This window comes from Cucurbita pepo, chromosome 18 (genome assembly GCF_057944985.1).
Source record: "Cucurbita pepo subsp. pepo isolate OVF chromosome 18, ASM5794498v1, whole genome shotgun sequence".
Classification (NCBI taxonomy): domain Eukaryota; kingdom Viridiplantae; phylum Streptophyta; class Magnoliopsida; order Cucurbitales; family Cucurbitaceae; genus Cucurbita; species Cucurbita pepo.
This window is the reverse complement of record NC_141815.1, coordinates 11,992,981-12,017,039: the sequence shown is the minus strand read 5'-3', so window position 1 is coordinate 12,017,039 and position 24,059 is coordinate 11,992,981. Positions and strand designations below refer to the sequence as shown.

Sequence of the window (24,059 nt, the reverse complement as noted above, 5' to 3'; positions counted from 1 at the left end):
CAGAAAGTGTCGCCCTGCCCTACACTACAACCCAGCCCCATTACAAATGGGCCTCACTCAATTTGGACTTATCGCCTTACATTCCTTTTCTCTCTCTCTCTCTCTCTCTCTCTCCTGCCACTCCCCCTCCCATTTCAAAGCTGAAATGGGTCAGCTTTTCCTTTTCTTTTCCCACGTCGTGTCACGCTCTCATATTGTCTATTTTATTCATAAGCTCTCGTAATTTTTCATATTTGATGTTCATCTTAATTAGTCAATATAAGACTACTCCTCTCAGTAATCTATAGCAACGACTGTAGAATGACAAAGTTTATATTATTCTTCGCTGATTGGTTGAGGGAATTAAGAATCCACCAATCAGAAATGGGCTAGTGTGCCATTGCATTTGTCTCAATCAAGAGTGGTTGATCACATCACATGCTCCCACAATAATCATTTGACGCACCTCCATTGGTCTATGGGACACATGGCCTCCTATTGTCTCCCCTTTTTCGATATATTTAAACAAACCCAACTAAAAACATGACACGTTTCAATTATATAGTACATAATTTAATAATTTAATGTCATATGTCACATGTTTTGCTAAAAAAAAAAAAACATTGTGGTTTATGTGATTTGATATTCCCCTCTTTTTATTCTACTTGCCCTACAAGACATTGCCTCCCTTTAACTTAAATAATGTCCAATCTCTACCTACTACATAGTTTCTAATATATGAATAATTGATACTTGTTGGGCTACGTTTGAAATTAGAGGTTTTAGGGTTTATAGGGACATAAAATATTTTACTAATGCAATTAATTGTATAGAAATTAATGGCGAGTTCAATTATTTCAACGACCACGTAAAATGAAAAATAATGAATGCTCACATTTTAGTGTTAAGAACAAATAATAATATTGAAAAGTATTAACTTTAACTATAGTAATGGTTTATTATCCATGCATAGAAATTTACAACGAAAAAAGAAAATACAAATATAATATTAGAGCAATAATGAGACAATATAAATTTATGAGGGAAACACTAGCACACCTTATTAAAACTAATCGGAAACAGAATACAAAACACTTTGTAGAATATACTCATTTGTATGGCTTGGAATTTATTGAGATTATGAACTAATTTGGTGGAGGGTATTTATAGATGATACTCAATCTATTTCTAAAATAATAAGAAAATAATAAGAAAAGCGTTTGGTATTAAGACCGTGTTTAATAATTTTATTTAGGTTTAAATTACTTAAATTATAAGTTCTAATAAAATTTAAAATTATAGCAATTAGAATTTTTTATACCATAAAATTACGAAAATGTCCGATTTCCGTATCTTTGATGGGTCCTCCCACACCCGAATCAAATCCCGACCAATGAGGCATCTCTCCATCCAGTGACTCGGATTCCCAAGACAACCGAAACGGCATAAACTAATCGCATCAACCGCCATTAGGACACGTGGCAAATAAAGAATGTTAAAATTATTCTGCTGTCGCCACGTGTACCACACATCACACGTGCTCCCACGCTTTTATAACCTGAAAATCCCTCTACCGGATCTTCTCCATTACATACAGTCTCTCATTGATCTCCATGGTTTCTCAAACATGCACAATGCCATGTCAAACGACGCCGTTTAAGCTTGCGACTCTCACAACCCCAAACACGAGTTGCCTGGCCGCTCACAACGGGCTCCTCTACTCCGGCTCCACCAACCAAATCGCCGTCTTCGATTTAACCAACTTTACCCAAATCGACACGCTTCGCATTAACGACGCTGCTTCGGGGTCCGTGAAGTCCATTGCTTTTGGGCGTTGGAAAATCTTCACGGCCCACCAGGACTGCAAGATCCGCGTGTGGAAGATCACCTGCTCGAAACGACGACACGGACACCGTCTTCTGGCCACTCTTCCCACTGTTAAGGACAAGCTCTACCGGTTTATTTCGCCGAGTAATTACGTTCATGTACGGCGCCACCACAAGCGGCTGTGGATTGAGCATTGGGATGCGGTTTCTGGGTTGGTGGTTAATGAGGGGTTTGTGTACTCTGTTTCCTGGGATCGGAGTTTTAAGGTTTGGAGTGCTTCCGACCTTAAGTGTTTGTCGTCGGTGAAAGCCCACGACGATGCAGTCAACGCGGTTGGTGTGGGTCAGAACGGCGTCGTTTACACTGGCTCTGCCGATGGGATTATCGGAGTTTGGGAGATCAGGGAGGGGAAGAAAAAGAAGCATAGGTTGGTGAGGACTTTGGACAACCATAAATCTACGGTAAGATTAAAACAACCCCTAAATTTTGATAAGGATTATAGGAAATTTTGAGAACCCAAATTAAAGTTATTAGAGTTTATGTTCAAAGTGGATAATATTATTCAGTCATGATTCGTAACAAATTTAATGTTTGTATTGAAACAGATAAATGCGATCGCATTGAACGAGGGAGGGATGGTGATGTTTTCGGGGAGCAGTGACCGTTCGATAATGGTGTGGAAGAAAGATGAGGCGGGGAAGCAGATTGGGTTTGTGGAGGCTTTATGGGGTCATGAAGGGGCTGTATTGTGCTTGTATAGTGTCCGAGATTTGTTAGTCAGTGGGTCTGAGGATCGGACCGTCAGGATTTGGAGAGGTGACGTCACAAATGGCTATCAATGTACGGCTGTGATGGAAGGACACAGATCGCCGGTGAAGTCGTTGGTGGTGGTCGGAGCCGGTGAACGGTGTTTGATGATCTGTAGTGCCAGTTTGGACGGAGAAATACGAGTTTGGAGTTTGAGGCTTTGATTTATTCCATTTCAATTCCCAAAGTTATCCCTTGTAAATTAAAAGTTCTTTCAAATAAATAAAAAATAAATATTTAATTATATAAACAATTTCAAAAATTAAACTGCGCACGTGACAAGAGAGGTGATTTGGTGCAGGCCTCAAATTGGGCCCTACTTTAAGCCCAAATAAATGGCATAAAAGACAAGCCCAAATAAATAGAATAAATGACATAAAAGTCGTTAGCCCAAATAAATGCATATAAATACTAAAACGAGCGGCAACTGGAAGAGGGAAAGCAGATCAAAACGTTTTGGTGCGGAATAAGTTGTAATTTTAAAGTTGCTTCTTGCAGACTCGCTCTCGCAGTCGCTAGTCTCGCTCGCCATGGAAGAGAGCACATTCGATCCTGTAATCTTTCATCTTCGATTTTGATCGTTTTCATTGAAGTTTTATTCGTCGATTGTTTGTTCTCTTCAATGTCTGCTACGTGTATGCTTTCCATTCAACTAGGTGTTTGTTTGTATATAATTGACAGGATCTGATTCACGCCATCTTCAAGCTTGAGTGGAGCAGAAGATCACTTGGTTGGACTTCGGACCGCTCTCTCCTTCCGTCTAGTTTTTATTTTCTTTCAATTTTTAGTTATCTTTGTTTCCTCTTCTTTCTGATAATTTCTTCATTTTCCGTTTTGGTGCTCGCATTTCTTCAGAGCGCGAGAAAAACGAGAGCTCGGATGCTATGGATTGTGAGGTGATTTCCTTTCCCGGAGTTTATTGTGAAAATTTCTGTTTAACCGCTATTATTTTCTTCCGTGAAAATGTTTGTCGTCGTTTTGGTTTTCGATGTACTGGTACATAGGTAAATCTTAGAATGCTCTTGTTAGTTCTTGAAGTTCACACGATTCTACCAATTTTGTGTACATTTCAACTACCGAACATATGCACAAGGCAGAAGTATATATGAAAGTTGATATGTAGTCTAATGGATTTAACAACAAATCAGTGATTATCTATCTTGTTGCGAGCTTGGAGTAAGGTTCTTTCTCGATTAGACCAGTGGAGTTGATCTTTAGCTCACATATGTTCTTCAGGTTGACGCTGGAACATCAAAGAAGAGCAGGCCGATGTCAGGTGTCATTAGTTTTTACGTCAACAACTTGTTTTTCATTTCTAAATTGTAGTTTCTATTATGCGAGTCTTTTTTCCATCAAGCTCGTGTTCTTTGAATGGTTGCCGTCTACCGGAAGATGCAGAAACCATTTCTAACCTCGCTATTCCCATGCAGCCAATGCTAATGCACTTAAATTGAGCTCTAAACTTCTACAAATCTTTGTGTCAGGTACCTAAAGTCAGAGGCTAATTTGGTTTATAAAAAATTTCTTCTTCTTTTAGGTTAACTTTTTTATTTATGCAGAGGCCGTACAGCGTGCTGCAACAATTGCTGAAGCAGAAGGTATTAGCAGAATTGAAGCCACTCATTTGGAGAGGATTCTTCCGCAGTTACTACTGGACTTTTGAGGTAGCATTCCGTTTCATACGTTTCAATGTTTTGCTCTTGAAGATTAAGTTCTTGATTTATGGAGTGATTATTGGGGCTGTATCAGTCGTTAATGCCTAAGTTTGCTAATATGAGAGAGATCTCATAAATAGAATGGGATTGGGGGTAGATATTGGTATATGTTTCAAGTAGATTGTAATTGGGAGGGTAGGAGAGAGTTTTCTCGTTTTGTAGTCTTCTTCTGATCCCAATACAAACATCAATCTGGTTCATCAGTCCAATTCTAACTCGGTGCTCCCACTCCATAGTCTATAGAAGTAGGTTCCAGAATGCACAGCTGGTGTGGTGAATAAATTTCTCAATGAAAGAACTTCCTATCCATTAAAAATTCCTCTTGCTGGTTTGTTTTGTTTTTGTAAGAGATTCCTCTAAGGTCGGCTAAGAGATGTCTTTTCCAGGAGGATCAAGCAGCCAATAAAAGAATTTGTATGAACAAGGTCTGTCTGATTCTTGTTCTTCCACTATCAAATAATTTATCATCATTAGTAAGTAATTCTTGTGATCCTATTTTTCGTAAAGCCTGAATAAAAGATTGAAAAGCAGAAAAATATAAAGGAAGAAAATAAAATTCCTTGATCAAAATTGTTGAGTCCCCGTCCAGAGATCTTTTGAGGGCAGAAAAGTAAAAGCCAACAGAACGTGAATGATAGATATGGGTTTATGGTAGTAGAAAACGATCATTAAAATGCAAGCCAGGGTTCGTATTGTTAGGATGCCGGTGGGTTCATGATACCTTATGAATGTTTATTAACTAAAAATAATTACGTTCTATTCTTTGATACGTAATATTGAAGTACTGAGAAGGACAAGTGTCTTAGTTGCAATCTGGACTGTAGCAGTACACAGTTGCTCCTCTTCCTGTTTCTGTGTGTCCTCTTAGGGTGTTCCTCATCTTTGTTAGACCTTGCTATTTCATTTTCAAAATTTACGTTTAGGTTTTGCCTTGGAATACGCAAGCAGATGATCAAAGTGCACAAATATATAAACATTTAGATATTTGATTGACAACGCACATTTTTGGAAGCAGAAATTAAACAGATACAATCTTTTACAAGCATTATTATTTTAGACGTTTAGAGAGGAAGTTTCAGGTACGTCGTGCTTGATCTGTGACAGCATGCATCTGACATCCTTACTGTTAGGCCTCTCTTTTGGATTATCCATAGTGCAAAAGCAGGCAATTTTGAGGGCCAAGAGCATTTGCTCCTCCCAGCCATTTCCCAGGAGCTTCGGATCAATGGCTCTCCTAGGATTATCCGAAGTCATCACATTCTTCATCCACTTAACCAAACTCATCTCATCCGTGTCCTGGAAAAACTCATCAGATGGAAGTTTCCCGATCACCAAGACACCAAGCAGAACCCCAAAGCCGTATATATCGCACTTATCAGTGAACTTCAAGGTCTGATGATACTCTGGTGCGATGTATCCTACGGTACCTGCAACATTTGAAGCTGTCATGTGAGTTTGGGCATCTGGCATTGCTTTTGCCAGCCCAAAATCAGCAATTCGAGCTTCCATGTCGTCATCAAGCAAAACATTTGCAGGCTTCAGATCCCTGTGAATAATACGCGGGGTATGGTTCATGTGAAGATACTCCAGCCCAGATGCCACTCCGAGAGCGATGTTATGCCGAGTAAGCCAATCTAGTTCTTTCACTCCTCCCGAAACCTGATTCAATATATCTTGCAAGCTGCCATTCTTCATCAACTCGTACACAAGGTAATGGCAATCAGGACGGGGGACATGGGCCACAAGAGGAAGAAGATTCCGATGCCGGATTTCACCCACAGTTCTGATCTCTGACTTGATCTGACGCATTTTCTTGCTCATAAACCTGCTATCCTCGTCAGCTAACTCGGCCGCGTCCTTTGGGGGCTGAGTTATCTTCTTAATCGCAAACATTTTTCCGCTTTTTTCTGGTAATTCCGCCTTGTAAACTTCTCCACATCCACCTTTTCCAATCAGTTCGAGCGATGCTAGTGCATCGTCTTTCTCTAGAAAAGCCAGATCCTCTCGTTTTATCAGCTTAGGTGCAAATATTGAGGGTCCCGAATTCTTGCTTCCACCTTTTATAACTGCTATGACGAGTTTAACCATTAGTGAAAAGATAAACCCTGACAAACTTCCAGCAATTGCTCCAGCGAGGAACCCAAGAATCCAAGCAAGTACTATCTTTCCTTTATTCTTCCGGTTCCTATGAGGAGGTGAGGCCGCAGGAGATGGAGCTTGAGCACTCGAAGTTGGCGCTGTGGCGGCGGCACTGTGATTGCCTTTCGTACTGGACTTCTCAGCTAATAACTTATAACGCTTGGGAACTTCGGTAGTTGAGTAGAACTCAACGCCTTTCACGATGGGGTATGAACTTTCGAGAAGGGGGTTTCCAGAGAAGTTGAAGACTCGAAGATTGCGAAAAGAACGAATTGAAGCTGGGATTCGCCCCGTGAAGTAATTGTTGGCTATGGAGAGACTTTCCAAATGGGGAAAATACTTCAAGAAATCCAAACTCCCCGAGAACTTATTGGACGAAAGATCGATGACCCGAAGGCGAGTCAACGAGGACAATCCGGACGGAACTTTTCCAGAAAAGTGGTTGTTTTGGAGATCGAGAACTTCCAATTTTCGGCAGTCGACGATTTGGGCAGGCACTTGGTCAACGAGGTGATTATTAGAAATCGTAAGCTCTTTCAACTCCGATAGCCGGCCGATAGCCGGAGGAAGAGAACCAGCAAGATCTTTGGACTTGAAAATGAGCCTGGTGACCCTCAAAACGTAAGTGCCGTTGCTGGAGAGCCGTCTCTCGCAGAATACACCGGCGTTGTCGCATGGGTAGGGGGAGAGTTGACCGTCAATACCCAAGTTATTCTTGATGATAGAAAAGGCTCTGAGATCTGAAGGATCAATGTTCAGTCGGGCATGGACATGGAAAAGGACGGAGAGAAAAACTATGAATGGAAGGAGTTTGGAGGAAGGTAAAGCCATTTTCCGGCTGCGAGCGAAGGGAGTTTGCCGGCAAGCAAAAGAATTGGCAGTAGAGTTAGACTTGGTCTTCTTCTTTATAGGCGTGTCTCCAACGAAAAACGGGATCACAATTGGATGGCTGGAGCCCACTTTCATTTTGGTAATCTTTTAATTTTTATTTACTTTTCAAAGTATCTAATTGTTTAATACGTTAAAGTCAAAATCTCACATGACTTTTTTTAAAAAATAAAATTCACAAAAAATCGTTGTTAGAAATTAAAATCTTCAATTTTAGGGAGAAGAATAGTACGAAGACCATCCCATCACTCGTTCTCATCAATAGACTTGAAGTGGAACAAGTCTTAAGCCTTACAACCTAAGCTTGGCTCAAAATTAATTTCTCAAAATTAAACTTTGATTGAGTCATATTTGAATTGATTCATTATTTTTTTTAGTTAATATAAAATTTTAAAAGTGATAAAAAATAATTAAAAATTAAAAAATAATACAAAATAACACTATAAATCAATAATGTTGTCAAACAAATAATAATAATAATAATACAAAAATTCTAAAATAAATAAAATATAAATATAAATTCAATAAAATTTAACAACATTTATTTTTGAAAGTATTGAATAAATATATATTTTTAAAAACAATAAAATGATTAAACTTCAATGGGAAAGTGATTGGGTCTATCCAAGCTTGACGTAAACTTTGTGGGCTAACGAGTCAAGTGGAGGGTTGAGCCATGAGCTAGACTGTTATAAGTTAGTCAATAGTACTTTAGACTCGTTGAGCTAGGCTTTAGCTTTTTTTTAAGTCAGTTTCGGTAAGTAATTTTTTTTTTTTTTTTTTTTTTTTGTCTGTTTTTGTTCAAAACTTAACTTGATTATTTAAACTACGCTAGAAAACGGATAAGTGGAATTAGTATTTATAAGCTTAATTTGAATCGGTGTGTTTTAGGTTATTTTTCCTTTTTGGTTTTTAAAACTTCTATTTTTGTTTAGAATTTAAAAAAAAAAAAAAAAAAAAATCAAGTTAGTACGAGCTTAATTTAAATTGAGTCTTATTTTAGCATTCGGCTTCAAACATATTATTATTATTTGTTTGCGAAGACTTTCAATTCTTGGTTACTATTTAGACGAGGAAAAAAGCCTTGAAACTCCAACAACCAAGGCAGCCAGGAATGCAATTTTTCCCCAAATCGATTTTGACCACTGACGATAACTCAACAAAATTTTATTACTAATTTTATTTTATAAATTTAAAATTCTATCTTATACATTTGTGAATTTTAAAAAATCTTAAAATTTTATATTTTTAAAATTTTATAGATTAAATATTAGATACTACATTTATATTTTGACATGAAAAATACTTTGAAACTTCTTTGGAATCTTCAATACGCGTTTAAGTCTTTGTTTTCATTCAAGTAAACGGACAAGGGCACCAAGTCTTGTAGCTATTATCAGCCGTTGGATCCTTGCTTTAATGCTTAGAAATGGACCTAGTCCACGGACCCCACACCACACAAATGGTGTCCTTTTATGTCCCTCTATTATTGTTTCTCCTTGCACAAAAAATCAATTTTAACCTATTAAATTCATTTCAACTGTATTTTTTCTTTGTTTTATTTTGTTTAAACTAAATTATTTACTAGAGTTTTATCATAAACTTTAATTTTTAAATCATAAAAACTAAATTCTTTCTTGGAATACGAGTCAACTATAACTTTGATGAAATTGTATGACAATTTATTTAGAAACTATGATTGATGATTGTTGGATGATAAAAGTCCACATCGACTAATTTAGTGAATGAACATAAACCTATAATCAAAGAATACTCCCATTGGTTACAGGCCTTTTGAAGAAAAAGTAAACAATATTATGTCATTTTGGAGATTTTGGATTCATCAAATCAGTATTTTTGTTTAATTTCTAAATTGAAAGAATTAATAATACAATTAACTTATATTTTAATAAAAATATTATGTTTTAAAAATTTGAGCGAGATGGTGACTGAGAGGACAACTTATTAATTTCAATACACATAATAAATAAATATGAAAGAAGACCCTTTTGTCCCATAAAACGAATTAATTAAATATGAGTAGTACGATAGTGGCTTTGTGGAATAAAAAACACAATATTTTAATTAATTGGACTGCTCTCAATTTCAAATTCACATTATAAGAGCTTGGAATAAAATTAGATTAACTACCATTAAAGTCCTTTAAAAGTTTGAAACTATAATGCCCCATTTCAAATAAAGTAACAATTTACTAACAAAAAATAATAATAACTAAAATTAAAATTAAAAGCACGTGATCATTCAAGACTACAAAATATATTACTGCTATCATGTTATTTCATGTCAAACATATTTTTTATTTTAATGGTAGTTTTAAAATATCAATAATATTATGATATTATGTGATGTCCCATATTAGTTGTGGAGGAGAATAAACCACCATTTATAAGTATGTGAAAACTTTTTTCTAGTAGACGCATTTTAAAGCTTTGAGGGGAATCCTGAAAGAGAGCCCATAGAAGACAATATCTATTAGCGGTAGATTTGAGTCGTTACACATTAAAAATAGTAGAGTATACCAAAATGGAAAACAAAAATTAGAAGAGTTTTTTCAATTTTTATATAATAGAGAAGTTTTTTATGGACTTAAAAATTTTTCATCTATTTAAAAAAGGTATAATATCATAATAAAATTGATAATATTATGTAAATAAAAATATAATTTCTAAAAATTCAAATTCAATATTATATATTAAAAGTAGTGAAGCCGGGGAGGCGTGGATTTGCACGGGTCAGGATGGGAATTTTTGATTTTCCGTTTGGTCTCACACGTGTGAAAAAAAAAAAACTCAAGGCGGTGTGGAATTTTTGCTGACAGCTGTCTATGTATTTAATTATTTTATTCTGATGGATTAATTGGGAAAGAGGGAGAAAATGAATTTAACTCAAATATCCCCGTCACTCCGCTATTGTGCGCCTTCTATTGGACTGTACTTCAACACCCCCTCATCTCTCCGCCGCCACCGCCACCGCCGTCTCCGTCTTCCCACCGCCCTACCACCGACCACTTCTTCTGTTCCGAAAACCACCACCACTATCATCTCCTTCTTACCTCGATTTCTAAACCCTCATTTCGTCACGGGAAATTGTCTTCTTTCCAGGATGGAGGTACTCTCTCCCTCTCTCTCTATCTACCGCTAATTCCCACCGATTTTCGTTATTTGAAATTGGAGATACATGGATTTCCCCAAAATGGATGAATTGCCCCCCCATCCATTTCTGACGCTGAAGGTATATCGTGTTTGTTTGTATGTGCATCCACGACCCCCAACTTCTGGTATTTTTGTATTCGATTTTAGGAGGAAGAAGCTGTGTAAAAATTTGTTCGTCTTTCTCTCTTATCTGGATTTTGGATAATTCGAAATTGTTCCATAGAGAAGCATCCCTTTGAAACTTCTTGATACATTCTTGAATCTTCATTTTAATCATTCAATGTATTTTTTTTTTCCAATACATGTAGTTTCAGGGGATTTTAATTCGAGTGGTATGTGTAGTGTATTCTATTCTGGTATATTTTCCTTGGGATGTGCAATCTTTTGATAATGATATCCGACGGCATACATGTCCGGGTGTATTGGACGGACAGGTTTCGTCCCTAAACGGCCCGGCTTCTGAGGCTGTGGAGATTGATAAGGTAATTGCATTAACGATAGTGAGCTAAGGGTCGCATTGAAGATGAATAGCTTTATGAATTAATGAGATAGACTTAGGAATTCCTTTGTGAATTGTTTATTATTGTGGTGTTTCTATTAAGGGGAAGTATTTTTCGTTTTCAATTCTTTATAAGGGGTTGAATGTTTGATCGTAGTATCACATTGCAGAGATTCTGGAGTGGAAGTGGCATAGGTATAAACAAAGAAATGGTGGAGAATCTCCAGAACTATGGAGTGGTTAGGTCAAAGAAGGTTTCTGAAATAATGGAGAGTGTAGATAGGGCCTTCTTTGTACCGGATGGTGTTCCACCTTATGTTGATACTCCCGTGCCGATAGGTTACAACGCCACTATATCTGCACCTCACATGCATGCTACTTGCCTTCAGTTGTTGGAGAAACACTTGCAGCCTGGAATGCGAGCTTTGGACGTTGGCTCAGGTTCTCCATCCTACTGACATCTTCTACATACTGAAAATTGAATTCGTGGTTTTATCGTAACTGTTGAGTTTCAAAGGATGCCCAACTATGTTCGAGTTCTGAGCAACTTAAGACATTTTGGCTCAGGACTTATAATTAGAAAATATATATTGTGAGATCCCACCACGTAGGTTGGGGAGGAGAACAAAACCTTGAGAGACACATTTTAAAAACCTTGAGAGAAAACCTAAAGACGACAATATCAGTTTGGACATTGTTGACGATTGTTGGGAGGGAGTCCTACATTGGCTAGTTTAGGGAATGATCATGGGTTTCTAAGTAAGGAATACATCCCCATTGGTACGAGGCCTTTTGGGGAAGCCCAAAGCAAAGCCACGAGACGATATCATACAATTGTGAAGATTCGTGATTCCTAAAAGACATTTCCTCACGGATTTGATGTATTATCCATCTTTACTTACACTTCTTGAGTGCTCCCCGCCAAAAGAAAAGAAAAATATCTAAATTGTAGAAGAATTATTGTGGTTTGTTCTACAAGGGTTCAGTGTTGTCTTGACATACACTACCCAATTGAAAATGCTATCTGGTTAGTGAAGGTTGTGGGTATTCATTCTTCAAGATTCGATTTTTCCAACTACTTGGTTTCCAGATAGGGCTAAAATGGTAGCGAGCTCAAAAGGGCAAACAGACAAGAAGATACAATTTTATTACCCTTCATGTTTGAAATTGGATTTTCAACTCCAAAATATCAATTTCTCGACCCCTACCCGTTCCTTTATGTTTGAAATTGGTGACCTTGGCAGGAACGGGATACTTGACTGCATGCTTTGCATTAATGGTTGGACCCGAAGGTCGTGCCGTTGGTGTGGAACATATTCCTGAGTTGGTTGCTTCCTCAATCAAGAATATTGAAAAAAGTGCTGCTGCTCCTTTACTGAAAGAAGGCTCCCTCTCTGTACATGTTGGTGGTACGTTCGTCTTTTTTTCCATTTCGTAGAGCCATAAATGTTCTTTTAATCTAGAATAGGAACTCTTTTCCTTAGTTTAGTTGATCCGTCAAGTGATATTCTTGCACCCATTTTATTTTTGAACTGGAATGATATATTCTCGAGAGTAATGGTAGTTTCAAGATACTTTGAGTGAAACGCTTTCCCGACAAGACTTCGGTTCGTTATTGTTATTGGATGTTGTAGATGGCAGGCAGGGTTGGGCAGAGTGTGCACCATACGACGCCATTCATGTTGGGGCAGCTGCTGCTGAAATTCCTCCGGCTCTCATTGACCAGTTAAAACCAGGCGGGAGAATGGTGATTCCAGTTGGGAACATATTCCAGGATTTAAAGGTTGTGGACAAAGATACCGATGGCTCTATTAACATCCACGATGAGACTTCTGTTCGTTATGTGCCTCTTACCAGTCGAGAAGCTCAGTTAGGTGACAACTGATCTGGTTTGGGCATAGCTTTTATCAAGAATGCTGTATAGGAACTTTTTGAAACCGTTTGTTGAACTATATCATCCTTGTAAATTTAATCCTCAATGTCGATATTTGGTCCAAAATAAGTGTGTTTGACACATTTATCATTATGAAATTTCAACAACCCTTTGGCTATGTTCTCGAGGGGGTTCATGTTTCAATGTTTCAATGGATTTTGGGTCTCTATTAATCGAGATGGATCGTTTATTCCCGGATGATTTGTTCGTCTCCTTCAGTGACTAATATCAAATTTTGATAACTTCAGTGAACGATGTATCGAGAGCAGGGTGGAAGGATAAAAAGAGGTACAACACTTTTGAAACAAGTAACTCCCATCATCCAGAATAATAACAGACTTGAAATTGTGAAAGCATAAAGGACAACAAATTGCACTTTTACAAGGTGGCTAAACAATGGCACTACAAAACTCACCTATACTTTCGGAAGAAAAGATGAAGAAAAGCGAAACACAGAACAAACAAGAGAAAAAGGGCATTGGGTTTCATCATATCATGGTTCAGTTCAGAAATTGCGCCTTGGTTTTTCCTCTGCGACATTCACTCTGATTGCCCTTCCATCTACACTCTGCATATTTCAAATTCCAGAATGTTTTGTTAGCAGTTGACGAGATTCAAGTAACTGGGTGTTATCAAGTTCGGATTCTAAAACGATTGCTGTAAAGAAACTGCAATTTTCATACCTGCCCATCCAGAGCAGCAATGGCATCATTCATTCCAGTTTCATCGGCCATGGTCACGAAGCCAAATCCACGAGAACGGCCACTGTCCCGGTCGTAAAGAACCCGAGCGTCTACTACTTTACCATGTTCACTGAAGACCTGCTCCAGGCGTGCACTGTCTACTTCCCATGCAAGATTACCAACATAGATTCTGAAAGCTGGTTGAAATGTTCGAGGTTGGCGTTCTGGCCTTGAACCTCTGGCGGCAGCCTTATTAACAACCAACGTCCTCCCCAAGAACTCCTATAAACCCACACAATCAATTAAAATTTTAAGAAGCAAGCAAAAATCAAGGGCAGCTCAACCAAAGGAAAAATGAACCAATTGATATGTTTGAGATACTCTAGTAACAGCCCAGACAATAGGTTTACACAAGGACATGGCCTTCCTTTATAGGAACTTTAACCTCAAAACAAATCAATGGCAAATCCTGAGAACAAGATCAGCCTTAGCCAGGAAAGAGACCAGTCAGAAGTAACTCCTAGACCCATACAGACCCTGACTAAGATTCATGAAAAACAGTTCATTTAAACTCTTCTGAATTTTCCATTGAAAAGTAGGAATGAAATATGGGTGAATCCTGTGTAGAAGAGAAAGTTAGATAAGGTTTGAATTTATGAAGAAATTGAAGATCAAAAGCTTACATAACGGTTGAAGGTATCCACGGCTTTCTCAGCTTCTTCAACACTACTCATTGTCACAAAACCGAAACCACGACTCCGATCTGATTGTCGGTCGTAAATAACCTACAGTCCTCAAAAGCAGCAGATTAAGAGCTTAAACCCTAAATCCATAAACAAAAAAACATTCAATTCACCAAACTCTGGAATCTCACCTCAGCAATCTCGACAGTTCCAGCCTTCTCAAACAGCATTGCAAGCTTTTGACTATCAACGTCATATGACAAATTCCCAACATACAATTTAGCGTCTTCATTTGGCTCCTCCAAAGGGCCTTCTTCCTCTTCTCCCAGCTCCAAAACTCCTCCTCCTTCACCCTCACTTCCTCCATCATCTTCGCCTTCACCTTCACCTTCCCAATCAGAAATACGAGACTCATTCTCACTGAGCTCTTGATTTTCCCAATGAGGGCCTTCTTCGCCATCCTCGTCGCCGCCGAGTTTTGGGTCAATGGTAATGGTATCGTCTTCTTGGCCCCACTCCGAAGACTGGGCTACAGAGGCAACTAGCGATGAGAGATGTGTCTTCTTCTTCGAGGAGGAAAAGAGCGAAGAACAATGAGAAGAGGAAAGATGGAAGGGGGCGGTGGTGAATTTGGAAGGGAAAGAGAGAAAAGAGTGCGGGGGTCTGCAGGTGAAGAGAGAAGGCAAAGAGAGAAGGCAAGAATCTGCCTTGGATAAGGGCTTCAAAATTGAAGTGGCTGAAGAAGAAGCCATTTCTGAATCTCAGGGAGAGGAGAGGAAGAGAACGAAGAAGAAGGGTTTTAGAGGAGAGGCCTAACACCCAGGAGCTGAGGATAAGGGTCAGTGAAGGAACAGAGAGAGAAGAGAGAAGAGAGAAGAGAGAAGAGAGAAGAGAGAGAGAAATTAACGGACTGAAAGCATAAAAAGGCCCACATCTTGGGCTCTACACAACTAGGTCCAGTCAGATGAGTTTAGGCCCAAATTCTTATTTCGGTTCAACACAACAAGGTCCAATAGGCCCAGTTCAAATTCTTATTTTGGGCTTTACATAACAAGGTCCAGTAGGCCCAAATTCTTATTTGGGCTCTACACAACAATGTCCAATAGGCCCAGCCCAAATTCTTATTTCGGCTCTACATAAAAAGGTCCAGTAGGCCCACACAACAAGGTCCAGTACGCCCAGCCCAAATTCTAATTCGGGCTCGACATAACAAGGTCCAGTGGGCCCAAATTCTTCTTTGGGCTCTACACGACAAAGTCCAGTAAGATGGTTAGGCCCAAATTCTTATTTGGGCTCTACACAATAAGGTCCAATAGGCCCAGCCCAAATTCTTATTTGGGCTCTACATAATAAGGTCCAGTAGGCCCAGCCCAAATTCTTATTCGGGCTCGACATAACAAGGTCCAGTAGGCCCAAATTCTTCTTTGGGCTCTACACGACAAGGTCCAGTCAGATGGTTAGGCCCAAATTCTTATTTGGGCTCTACACAATAAGGTCCAATAGGCCCAGCCCAAATTCTTGTTTGGGCTTTACATAACAAGGTCAAGTAGGCCCACACGACAAGGTCCAATAGGCCCAGCCCAAATTCTTATTCGGGCTCGACATAACAAGGTCCAGTAGGCCCAAATTCTTCTTTGGGCTCTACACAACAAGGTCCAGTGGGCCCAAATTCTTCTTTCGGCTCTACACAACAAGGTCCAGTGGGCCCAAATTCTTCTTTGGGCTCTACACAACAAGGTCCAGTCAGATGGTTAGGCCCAAATTCTTATTTGGGCTCTACACAATAAGGTCCAATAGGCCCAGCCCAAATTCTTGTTTGGGCTCTACATAACAAGGTCAAGTAGGCCCACACAACAAGGTCTTACCCAGCCCAAATTCTTATTCGGTCTCGACATAACAAGGTCCAGTAGGCCCAAATTCTTCTTTGGGCTCTACACAACAAGGTCCGGTGGGCCAAAATTCTTCTTTGGACTCTACACAACAAGGTCCAGTCAGATGGTTAGGCCCAAATTCTTATTTGGGCTCTACACATTAAGGCCCAATAGGCCCAGCCCAAATTCTTATTTGGGCTCGACATAACAAGGTCCAGTAGGCCCAAATTCTTCTTCGGCCTTTACACAACAAGGTCCAGTGGGCCCAAATTCTTCTTTCGGCTTTACACAACAAGGTCCAGTGGGCCCAAATTCTTCTTTGGGCTCTACACAACAAGGTCCATTGGGCCCAAATTCTTCTTTGGGCTCTACACAACAAGGTCCATTGGGCCCAAATTCTTCTTTGGGCTCTACACAACAAGGTCCATTGGGCCCAAATTCTTCTTTGGGCTCTACACAACAAGGTCCATTGGGCCCAAATTCTTCTTTGGGCTCTACACAACAAGGTCCAATAGGCCCAGCCCAAATTCTTATTTGGGTTCGACATAACAAGGTCCAGTAGGCCCAAATTCTTCTTTGGGCTTTACACAACAAGGTCCAGTGGGCCCAAATTCTTCTTTGGGCTCTACACAACTAGGTCCAGTGGGCCCAAATTCCTCTTTGGGCTCTACACAGCAAGGTCCAATAGGCCCAGCCCAAATTCTTATTTGGGCTCGACATAACAAGGTCCAGTAGGCCCAAATTCTTCTTTGGGCTTTACACAACAAGGTCCAGTGGGCCCAAATTCTTCTTTGGGCTCTACACAACAAGGTCCAATAGGCCCAGCCCAAATTCTTATTTGGGCTCGACATAACAAGGTCCAGTAGGCCCAAATTCTTCTTTGGGCTTTACACAACAAGGTCCACTGGGCCCAAATTCTTCTTTGGGCTCTACACAACAAGGTCCAGTGGGCCCAAGTTCTTCTTTGGGCTCTACACAACAAGGTCCAGAGGCCCAAATTCTTCTTTGGGGTCTACACAACAAGGTCCAGAGGCCCAAATTCTTCTTTGGGCTCTACACAACAAGGTCCAGAGGCCCAAATTCTTCTTTGGGCTCTACACAACATGGTCCACTAGGCCCAAATTCTTCTTTGGGCTCTACAGAACAAGGTCCAGTCTGATGAGTTTAAGCCCAAATGAAACCGAAGTTTTTATTAAATAGTGCGATTCTTTTACAAGATTTAGCCGAAATGAACGGCTGAGATTCATATTTCAAACAAATTATTCCTCATGCTCAACATATCATCAATATACAAACTCTATCTCTCTTGAAATGGAACCATCTTCAAGTTTCACTCTTAACAATCCACTTCCAGATTCATAGGTAAACTCCTCTTCTTTCAGGTCAACTGTGCATCGGCTTGGTTTCGTTCTCGAGTACGCTCCAAATCTGCCACAGAATCGTCCCCTCATTTTGATGGTGCATTGTGAAAGATCCATACTGTGACTTAGAGTTTCGATAGCTCCTCCTGAATTATACATGTCGAGCGATCCTATTGGTGCGAAGTGAATATCGTTGCCGAAAACCTGATCATATAACCATTTAGATCAATAACTAGTTTCGAAGTGATGATGACATTCATAACTTATATATATATATATCTTTACTGACCCTGATTGGAGCAATGGTGTATATCTCACACTCTAAAGTTCTCAATCCAACCTCAACACTTTCTTTCCGTTTCAATTTAGAAAGAGATCCTACAAACATTAGTTCAAACTTTTTCAGCTAAAAGTGTCTGATCATCAGAGATAAATGGGCAAAAAAGGAGGGGAAATCAAACCTGAGTTGAACGCATAAACTGCACAATCTCCATCCCAGTTTTCACCTGCAACATCTTCAAGAAATTCTACATCATTTGGTCGGACACTACCTGTGATTGTTAAATTTGTAGACTTTGAAGTATCTTCATTCTGAGCTACTTTCATCAATGGCCACTGTCCTGCGCCTTGGCAGTTAAACACGCCTACGATCCCGGTTAACTTGTTCAAGTTCCATATTTTCAATATACTGCAGGGAAGGCAATGCCACAAAAGGTTCAGCGGTTCGAAGTTCCGTGCATCGGTTCTAATGAGACTGGTAACAAACATTTCTTCCATACCTTTTTCCATCCATCACAGGGTCCCGAAATAAGCAGTCTCGAGTAGGGCGACCTGCATGTCTTGCCCGTAGGACTGATCCATCAGGTAATACTAGCTTCCTGAGTATCTTGAAATCATGGTTCCCGGGCTTGTCGCTGTTTTGATGTTAGTTCGAGTTAGCAATGATTTCAAAGAGCTTAGCTAATACAAATTAGAAACATGTCATAAGCAAGTGTACTACCTAACATATACAGCACAGCCACCCAACGCTCTTGCTGCACCATGGAACTCAGCTGTTTCATGTTTGCTCTATAAATTTTTGAAAAAACGCAACGTTTTAGATTTCGTGATCTTAAGTGCCTCCAACGATGCAGTTTTTAACCGAAAAACTTACATGAAACATGTCCCAATCTGGCACAACAATCTCCCCTAATAGAAGGCTATTAAAAGCCACAGCAGCAACATGTAAAGTTTGAAACGTTGGCTCTCTAGGCATGAAGTCCTCTGACACTCTAGCAACTGCACTCTTCTTTGAACTAACAGAAGAAACTAACAAATAAAAAAAATGTACGTCGAAAAAGTTCGTGCTTGTCTGAGGCATTTAGGAGTAAACAAATCGACAAACCTGTATATCGAGTCAGAGTTATGACTCATGCAACAAATCAGATTAGTTTCTTTGAAGTTTCTTACAACTGATTGTTCTAACGCTTCTTGATACTGTCTAGTGATTGATACACGTCCACCGTGTCCTGTACCTAAGGTCTCCATTATGTTTTGGACATCCACCTTGACCCCATCAATGCCAATGCTCGCTAGATAGCCATGGAGATCATTGTAGAAGTCGTAAATCTTCTCGGGGTCGATAACTCCAAGTCCATATTTCTCCAAGATATCCATGACAACGTCTGTAAGATTGCTAACGTTCCCTGGTGACTGAATGGGATACTCGATCTTAGGATTGTACTTCTTCATTGATTCAGAAGACGGGAGCACGCCTCCCCAGTAACCAGCTAAAGCATGCCATACATAGACATATCTACAATGTTATAAAGCAAATACTGCAAATATCAATAATACCATCCTCAACAAAATTTTGGATACCAAAAGTGAATGAAGTGAGTTAATCATGATTGTAAGTGAACTCACTTAAGCCCATATTGTTCTTTAATGCTATGAATAAGCTCCTGTAGAGAATCATCTGAACCAGAACCCCTGAACTTTTTGTTCTCTTTGATGTCCGATAGTCTCGTGGCAAACCTACAGTTCGAGAAGTAAAATTTGTACTAAGAGAGTGATTCCGAGACCAAAAATTTTGATTAACGAGAGATTACTAAGTTTCAGCAGAAAGGTCCATGCTTACTGTATCCATTTGATATCCGGTTCACCTTCTTTGCGATATTCATTTACCGTCTCTTGCCATCCATCATCAATAATTAGAAATTTCGGGGAAATACCTCCATCCGAAAAACTATAAACAAAAATGCAACTCATAAAATTCATCTAAAATGGATCAGAAGAATGATTGTCATGTATAAAGTTTCTCGTCTTTTATTTTACCTCCGGAGACCTTCCTTTATCCCCTGTGGATTAACATCGGTGTAAAATGCATCCCAAGTGCACCAACCAAACAAGTCCAAATGCGAAGGAATCTATCAAAAGGAAAACAAGATACGACGTTTTAACACGAATTCCTGCAATAACGAAACAGCTAAGAACAATATGACTTTGATCACCTTCTTGTTGTCGATGCAACTAAAAGTTCCTTTAACCTTTTCGAGTACCCTACATGACAAGACGAGGTGAACTTAGAGGAATTCGTTCCCGTTGTTAACTTGTTTGAGAAATCACAAAAAAAGGAGAGAGGCATACTTCATAGAATTTGTGATGAGCTCAAAAGGATTGTCTCCTGAGTTTATAAATACAGCTTCCAATGTTTTTGAAGTTTGAACATTAACATCCCCTAAAAGAAAACACCAAAATCAGATCCAATTCAAACATATCCAAAAGGAACACCTATGATTAAACAGAACTGACCACTCTCAGCACATAATTGAAGCTCATTTTGTGAGGTTCCTTGCAAAGTTGCACGGAATGATCCATCCAAGACAGGCAAAATCAGGATGTAATAAGACCTATCAGTGTCTTGATCAGCTGAACTTTCATCATTCAAAGCAGATTCTTCTGCCACTTTTAAAAGAAGCATTTGGGTTTCCACAGGCACTTCACTGCCTGACTTCCCAATTCTTGGTATCATCCACCACATTTTGAATCTGTATAGGCATAAAAACTCATGCCTTCTGCATTGAAACCCCCAAATCCCAAAAGGAAACGTTAACTTCTCATAGTATATGTAAGATTTAAATGCTGGCATAAGCATAGTTCTCTGTTTGTTCATCAGATATCACATCAAAAGCAAGAAGATCCATATGGGATCATAAAACTATGCCATCCGATCCATCCCAAGCAAAGGAAAAATGGTCAAACGAGGCCGCCACAACATGAGCTCAGCTAATTTAGGGAATGATCGTAGGTTTATAAGTGAAGAATACTAACTCCATTAGTAGGAGGACTTTTGAAGAAGCCCAAAGCAAAGCCACTGGACCCTGGAGAGCTTATTGGAGCTTATTCTCAAAGTGTACAATAGTGTAAAATCTCCAAGAAAAGGCAAAAGGAAGATAAAATACTCACTCAAGAATTCCGACTGAAAACAGATGACGAGAGCTAGAGGTAGAAGCAGTGGCGCCGAGGAAAGCTGCCCGATGCGTCACTGGAGAGACAACAACATTGTCCGGTACGGCGGTCAGAACCACCTTGTCGCCGACGATGAGGCATCCATCTTTGATACTCGGCAAGGTCGTGATCGTCATATTCGAATTGAAACTCGAAAAACAACGAACCCTACCCCCAAACTTTGAGCGGGAAACAAATTGACGAAAGCTAAATGGAAGAAGATTTGATTGATAAGCAAGGTTTGGACGAAATGGGTAGCGAAATCTGAAGAAATCGGTTGAAACCAGAAGCTGGAGAGGGGAGATTTTCAACGCGAAGGGTTTATACATTGAAAATCAAATACTGTGCGACCAATTTATAGGCCCAATTAAATCTCTATTTCTTTAAGAGACCGAAACGGAAAGAAGGAAAGACAAGAAGAAGACGACCTGAATTGGTTGGTGGGAAACAATGGAAATTCTTTTAAAAATTGCATAAATCCTCTTTATTTCGCCCTCGATTCATCTCCATCTGAAACAGAAATGGATATGTTTCATGAAACATGATTGGCACCAAGTAATGATGGAAAGGAAGAAGAACAGCACCCAAATTAATTACAAGGAACAAAATAAGAAAATTGTATCAAAATTAAATTAAATTAAACGCCGGCTTGTTCTTAGAACATTCCATAAGTTTCACGTTCCACAATTTCTCTAGTTGTTATCCAAACGGACCATATAAATTATTTTAAAAGTTGACCTTTTATTTAATGTTCGTGTTTTCTCGAGCTTCCCGAATTTTAAAGTATTTTGTTCGTTTTTGGCTGACGTGGATATGTGTTGGCAGGTAGAGCGGAAATTTCGGTGAAGTGGAGCGTTGCTGTCTGAGTAGACCGAGATAAAATCTTACGTGGCTATGACGAGGATTGACGGAATTTTTTTATACACCAAAAAAAAAAAAAAAAACTCACAAAATTCATAAAATACAATAATACATCACAAAATGACGTGTCAAAATACTAAAATATGATCCAAATATGGAAGATTTAATAAATTTCTTGAAATAATGCAATAACTTTATTAAATGATTTTTATTGCACATACAATTTGGATCAAGTAAATATGATCCAAATATGGAAGATTTTTTTAATTCGTGGAGATATTGTCTTATTCACCTAAGAACTCGAAGTTGAGGAGAACTAAGTTACTTTGAAAGCTTCGTAGAATCAGGAATTGATGAATCTTATCCACCGAGAAACGCTGGGAATTCCGCCATTAACGACCGTCAGCAAGTAAAAACCGGCGGGTGCAACATTGGGCGACGGTGGAGCCTCCACAACGGTACTTATCCATTGGCCATTGCTGTCTATCTCCGTGTTCCTGTTCTTCAGTTTCAGCAACCTTTGATTCATCGAAATCGAGTGAGTCGTGAATGGCGGTGCGTAAGCGTTGAATTCCAGAACTCCGCTCCTTCTCCTCTCCAATTTGAATCGAACGGTGAATTGTTTGCCGTATTTGATGCCGTGATCACCTTGAGCATAGTGTATCGACACGTTCTTTGGCCTCTGACCGTCGTATTTTGGGTCAGTATAATCTGGATGATATGCTTGTAATCTGAGTTCGGTCGGGTAATGTACGTGCTCGAATGTGTAATTTCTATGGGGATTCCCGCCTGCAACTAAGATTCTTCCGTCGGTAAGAACAATCGCTGATGAGTGGTACATTCTTGCTACTTTGGTAGATTTCAGGACTGAGAATCTTCTGTTTGGTTTGTTTTTAGGGTTGTAGAGAAAGGGTCGAATGGAAGCGTTTCTTGCGTTGCCCCATCCTGCACTACCAGTTTTAGCGCCATTAATGATCAAGATATTGCCCGTTGGAAGGATCAGCATATCGTGCATGAGACGGGGTTCTGGCATTTGTTCCATTTTCCATTTGTTCGTGTTCCCAGTGATCACCATTCTTCCGCATGATTGCAGACCTTTCACGAACCGCCCACGTCCTGCTGCTCTATAAGCTCCGGTAGCAGAGCCCCCGCACACCATGACTTCGACCTTTCGAAACCTGTCTGCGTGATCCAATGGGAGGATCACCGACGAGCCAGTGCTGGGGTAATTCCGCGACCCCCGACCAGGTATTCGAGGAAATGTCTTGACCACTTTGTTTCGTCTATAATTGAAGAGAACAGAGTCTCTGTTGGCGAAAATGAACAAGTTCCCATCAGAGGAGAGATGAAGAAAGGGATAGAGATTGTTTCCTCCCTCCCGATCATCAAAAGTTCGATGCAAGAATGGTAGATCAAAGGCCTTCTCTTTCCCCATTTTTGGAACAAATTCATATGTGAAGGCCCTCCTACCACCCACCACGATTACCCGATCATGCTCGGGAAGGATTAGATTCGAAGCATACCAACGATCATTTGATAACAGTGAATGGGATTCACTCCAGTCACAATGACGGTCTTTACAAGGCCTGAATTTGCGGATCCTTCGAGACCCGCTACCATGCCCACCTGTTTGTAACAAAGTTCCATTGCTCAGGAAGGAACCAGAGGAGCACCATGCATCGGAAGATAGCCGCAGAGCTCTAACTTCATTCCTTGAAATGTCGTACTCCACAGAATGGGCATAACAGTTGGGGTCTATATTGTCAGCATGGGCCGATGTACACCTTTCCCCCCCGAATCGTCGACGGAGTTTATATCTAGACGGGCCAGCACTGGTTTGATCAAATACAACAACAGTATTGTGGCGGGTTAAAGCCATGTGCATGGCCACTACGCCAGTGTTATTCAAAAGAAGCTCCCACCTTCCTCCTGTTTGCGTTGGTGGGGAAACTCCAACTACACAACTGAGTTGTATACATTGCAGCAGCAGCACGATGAGAACTGCAGAAAAATGGTTGTGATTGGCCATGTGGGTTGGTCTGAATATTGTTGGAAGAGGTGAAGTTGTTTATATAAGCTTCCCACCTAGTTGAGTGAGTAATGTTTGCGGAAAAGTTTGGTTCATTCAAGAAATACTGTGAGTTAGTTTGG

General features: G+C 39.8%; 6 protein-coding genes and 1 pseudogene across 11 annotated transcripts; 3 read left to right on the top strand and 4 right to left on the bottom strand.

Annotated features, from left to right (window-relative positions):
• Positions 1 to 1,577: 1,577 nt before the first annotated feature.
• LOC111780611 (protein JINGUBANG) lies at positions 1,578 to 2,855 on the top strand. The gene is made up of 2 exons (XM_023661051.2): positions 1,578 to 2,267; positions 2,412 to 2,855. Exons 1-2 carry the CDS (start codon positions 1,593 to 1,595, stop codon positions 2,775 to 2,777), a joined length of 1,041 nt encoding a protein of 346 aa, XP_023516819.2. The 5' UTR covers positions 1,578 to 1,592; the 3' UTR covers positions 2,778 to 2,855.
• A 166-nt stretch (positions 2,856 to 3,021) lies between these two features.
• On the top strand, positions 3,022 to 4,531 carry LOC111780488 (centromere protein X). Its single transcript, XM_023660908.2, has 6 exons — positions 3,022 to 3,167; positions 3,295 to 3,343; positions 3,469 to 3,509; positions 3,850 to 3,889; positions 4,044 to 4,097; positions 4,173 to 4,531. Exons 1-6 carry the CDS (start codon positions 3,144 to 3,146, stop codon positions 4,274 to 4,276), a joined length of 312 nt encoding a protein of 103 aa, XP_023516676.1. The 5' UTR covers positions 3,022 to 3,143; the 3' UTR covers positions 4,277 to 4,531.
• A 746-nt stretch (positions 4,532 to 5,277) lies between these two features.
• Positions 5,278 to 7,301, bottom strand: LOC111780486 (leucine-rich repeat receptor-like serine/threonine/tyrosine-protein kinase SOBIR1). The gene has a single exon (XM_023660907.2). It carries the CDS (start codon positions 7,296 to 7,298, stop codon positions 5,382 to 5,384), a length of 1,917 nt encoding a protein of 638 aa, XP_023516675.2. The 5' UTR covers positions 7,299 to 7,301; the 3' UTR covers positions 5,278 to 5,381.
• Positions 7,302 to 10,224: 2,923 nt separating this feature from the next.
• On the top strand, positions 10,225 to 13,104 carry LOC111779927 (protein-L-isoaspartate O-methyltransferase 1). Of its 5 annotated transcripts, none has more exons than XM_023660126.2 (5): positions 10,225 to 10,484; positions 10,963 to 11,010; positions 11,198 to 11,468; positions 12,272 to 12,436; positions 12,662 to 13,104. In XM_023660126.2, exons 1-5 carry the CDS (start codon positions 10,251 to 10,253, stop codon positions 12,910 to 12,912), a joined length of 969 nt encoding a protein of 322 aa, XP_023515894.2. In that variant the 5' UTR covers positions 10,225 to 10,250; the 3' UTR covers positions 12,913 to 13,104. The 5 variants fall into 5 exon arrangements, with proteins under 5 accessions (XP_023515894.2, XP_023515892.2, XP_023515895.2 ...); XM_023660124.2 differs by having other exon boundaries at positions 10,837 to 11,010; XM_023660128.2 differs by having other exon boundaries at positions 10,473 to 10,607; positions 10,837 to 11,010.
• Positions 13,105 to 13,231: 127 nt separating this feature from the next.
• On the bottom strand, positions 13,232 to 15,180 carry LOC111779928 (28 kDa ribonucleoprotein, chloroplastic). Its single transcript, XM_023660130.2, has 4 exons — positions 14,518 to 15,180; positions 14,327 to 14,428; positions 13,644 to 13,925; positions 13,232 to 13,528 (listed from the first exon to the last, which is right to left on the bottom strand). The coding sequence occupies exons 1-4, from the start codon at positions 15,076 to 15,078 to the stop codon at positions 13,466 to 13,468; spliced, it is 1,008 nt and encodes a 335-aa protein (XP_023515898.2). The 5' UTR covers positions 15,079 to 15,180; the 3' UTR covers positions 13,232 to 13,465.
• A 2,180-nt stretch (positions 15,181 to 17,360) lies between these two features.
• LOC111780632 (putative galactinol--sucrose galactosyltransferase 2) lies at positions 17,361 to 21,713 on the bottom strand. 2 transcript variants are annotated; one of them, XM_087119396.1, is made up of 14 exons: positions 21,006 to 21,713; positions 20,352 to 20,611; positions 20,187 to 20,277; positions 20,051 to 20,099; positions 19,875 to 19,966; positions 19,678 to 19,785; positions 19,464 to 19,574; positions 18,943 to 19,353; positions 18,712 to 18,853; positions 18,559 to 18,626; positions 18,338 to 18,472; positions 18,020 to 18,246; positions 17,848 to 17,936; positions 17,361 to 17,762 (listed from the first exon to the last, which is right to left on the bottom strand). In XM_087119396.1, exons 1-14 carry the CDS (start codon positions 21,374 to 21,376, stop codon positions 17,481 to 17,483), a joined length of 2,436 nt encoding a protein of 811 aa, XP_086975522.1. In that variant the 5' UTR covers positions 21,377 to 21,713; the 3' UTR covers positions 17,361 to 17,480. The 2 variants fall into 2 exon arrangements, with proteins under 2 accessions (XP_086975522.1, XP_023516853.2); XM_023661085.2 differs by having other exon boundaries at positions 20,352 to 20,614; positions 21,006 to 21,712.
• Positions 21,714 to 22,079: 366 nt separating this feature from the next.
• LOC111779688 (aldehyde oxidase GLOX pseudogene) lies at positions 22,080 to 24,050 on the bottom strand (annotated as a pseudogene).
• Between the last annotated feature and the right edge of the window lie 9 nt (positions 24,051 to 24,059).

What these genes read in the sequence shown, in the direction of transcription:
- LOC111780611 (XM_023661051.2), top strand. Translation starts at nt 1,593, where the DNA reads ATGGTTTCTCAAACATGCACAATGCCATGTCAAACGACGCCGTTTAAG. An exon ending in TGGACAACCATAAATCTACG is followed by an intron (nt 2,268 to 2,411) that starts GTAAGATTAAAA and finishes GTATTGAAACAG; the next exon opens with ATAAATGCGATCGCATTGAA.
- LOC111780488 (XM_023660908.2), top strand. Translation starts at nt 3,144, where the DNA reads ATGGAAGAGAGCACATTCGATCCT. An exon ending in AAGAGAGCACATTCGATCCT is followed by an intron (nt 3,168 to 3,294) that starts GTAATCTTTCAT and finishes TATAATTGACAG; the next exon opens with GATCTGATTCACGCCATCTT. An exon ending in GAAGAGCAGGCCGATGTCAG is followed by an intron (nt 3,890 to 4,043) that starts GTGTCATTAGTT and finishes ATTCCCATGCAG; the next exon opens with CCAATGCTAATGCACTTAAA.
- LOC111780486 (XM_023660907.2), bottom strand. Translation starts at nt 7,298, where the DNA reads ATGGCTTTACCTTCCTCCAAACTCCTTCCATTCATAGTTTTTCTCTCC.
- LOC111779927 (XM_023660124.2), top strand. Translation starts at nt 10,251, where the DNA reads ATGAATTTAACTCAAATATCCCCGTCACTCCGCTATTGTGCGCCTTCT. An exon ending in GTCTTCTTTCCAGGATGGAG is followed by an intron (nt 10,485 to 10,836) that starts GTACTCTCTCCC and finishes CAATACATGTAG; the next exon opens with TTTCAGGGGATTTTAATTCG. An exon ending in CCTCTCTGTACATGTTGGTG is followed by an intron (nt 12,437 to 12,661) that starts GTACGTTCGTCT and finishes TGGATGTTGTAG; the next exon opens with ATGGCAGGCAGGGTTGGGCA.
- LOC111779928 (XM_023660130.2), bottom strand. Translation starts at nt 15,078, where the DNA reads ATGGCTTCTTCTTCAGCCACTTCAATTTTGAAGCCCTTATCCAAGGCA. An exon ending in TGGATACCTTCAACCGTTAT is followed by an intron (nt 13,926 to 14,326) that starts GTAAGCTTTTGA and finishes GTGGGTTTATAG; the next exon opens with GAGTTCTTGGGGAGGACGTT. An exon ending in TTGCTGCTCTGGATGGGCAG is followed by an intron (nt 13,529 to 13,643) that starts GTATGAAAATTG and finishes TGAAATATGCAG; the next exon opens with AGTGTAGATGGAAGGGCAAT.
- LOC111780632 (XM_023661085.2), bottom strand. Translation starts at nt 21,376, where the DNA reads ATGTATAAACCCTTCGCGTTGAAAATCTCCCCTCTCCAGCTTCTGGTT. An exon ending in TTTTCAGTCGGAATTCTTGA is followed by an intron (nt 20,615 to 21,005) that starts GTGAGTATTTTA and finishes GTTTCAATGCAG; the next exon opens with AAGGCATGAGTTTTTATGCC. An exon ending in CCTGTGATGGATGGAAAAAG is followed by an intron (nt 18,247 to 18,337) that starts GTATGGAAGAAA and finishes CCTTCCCTGCAG; the next exon opens with TATATTGAAAATATGGAACT.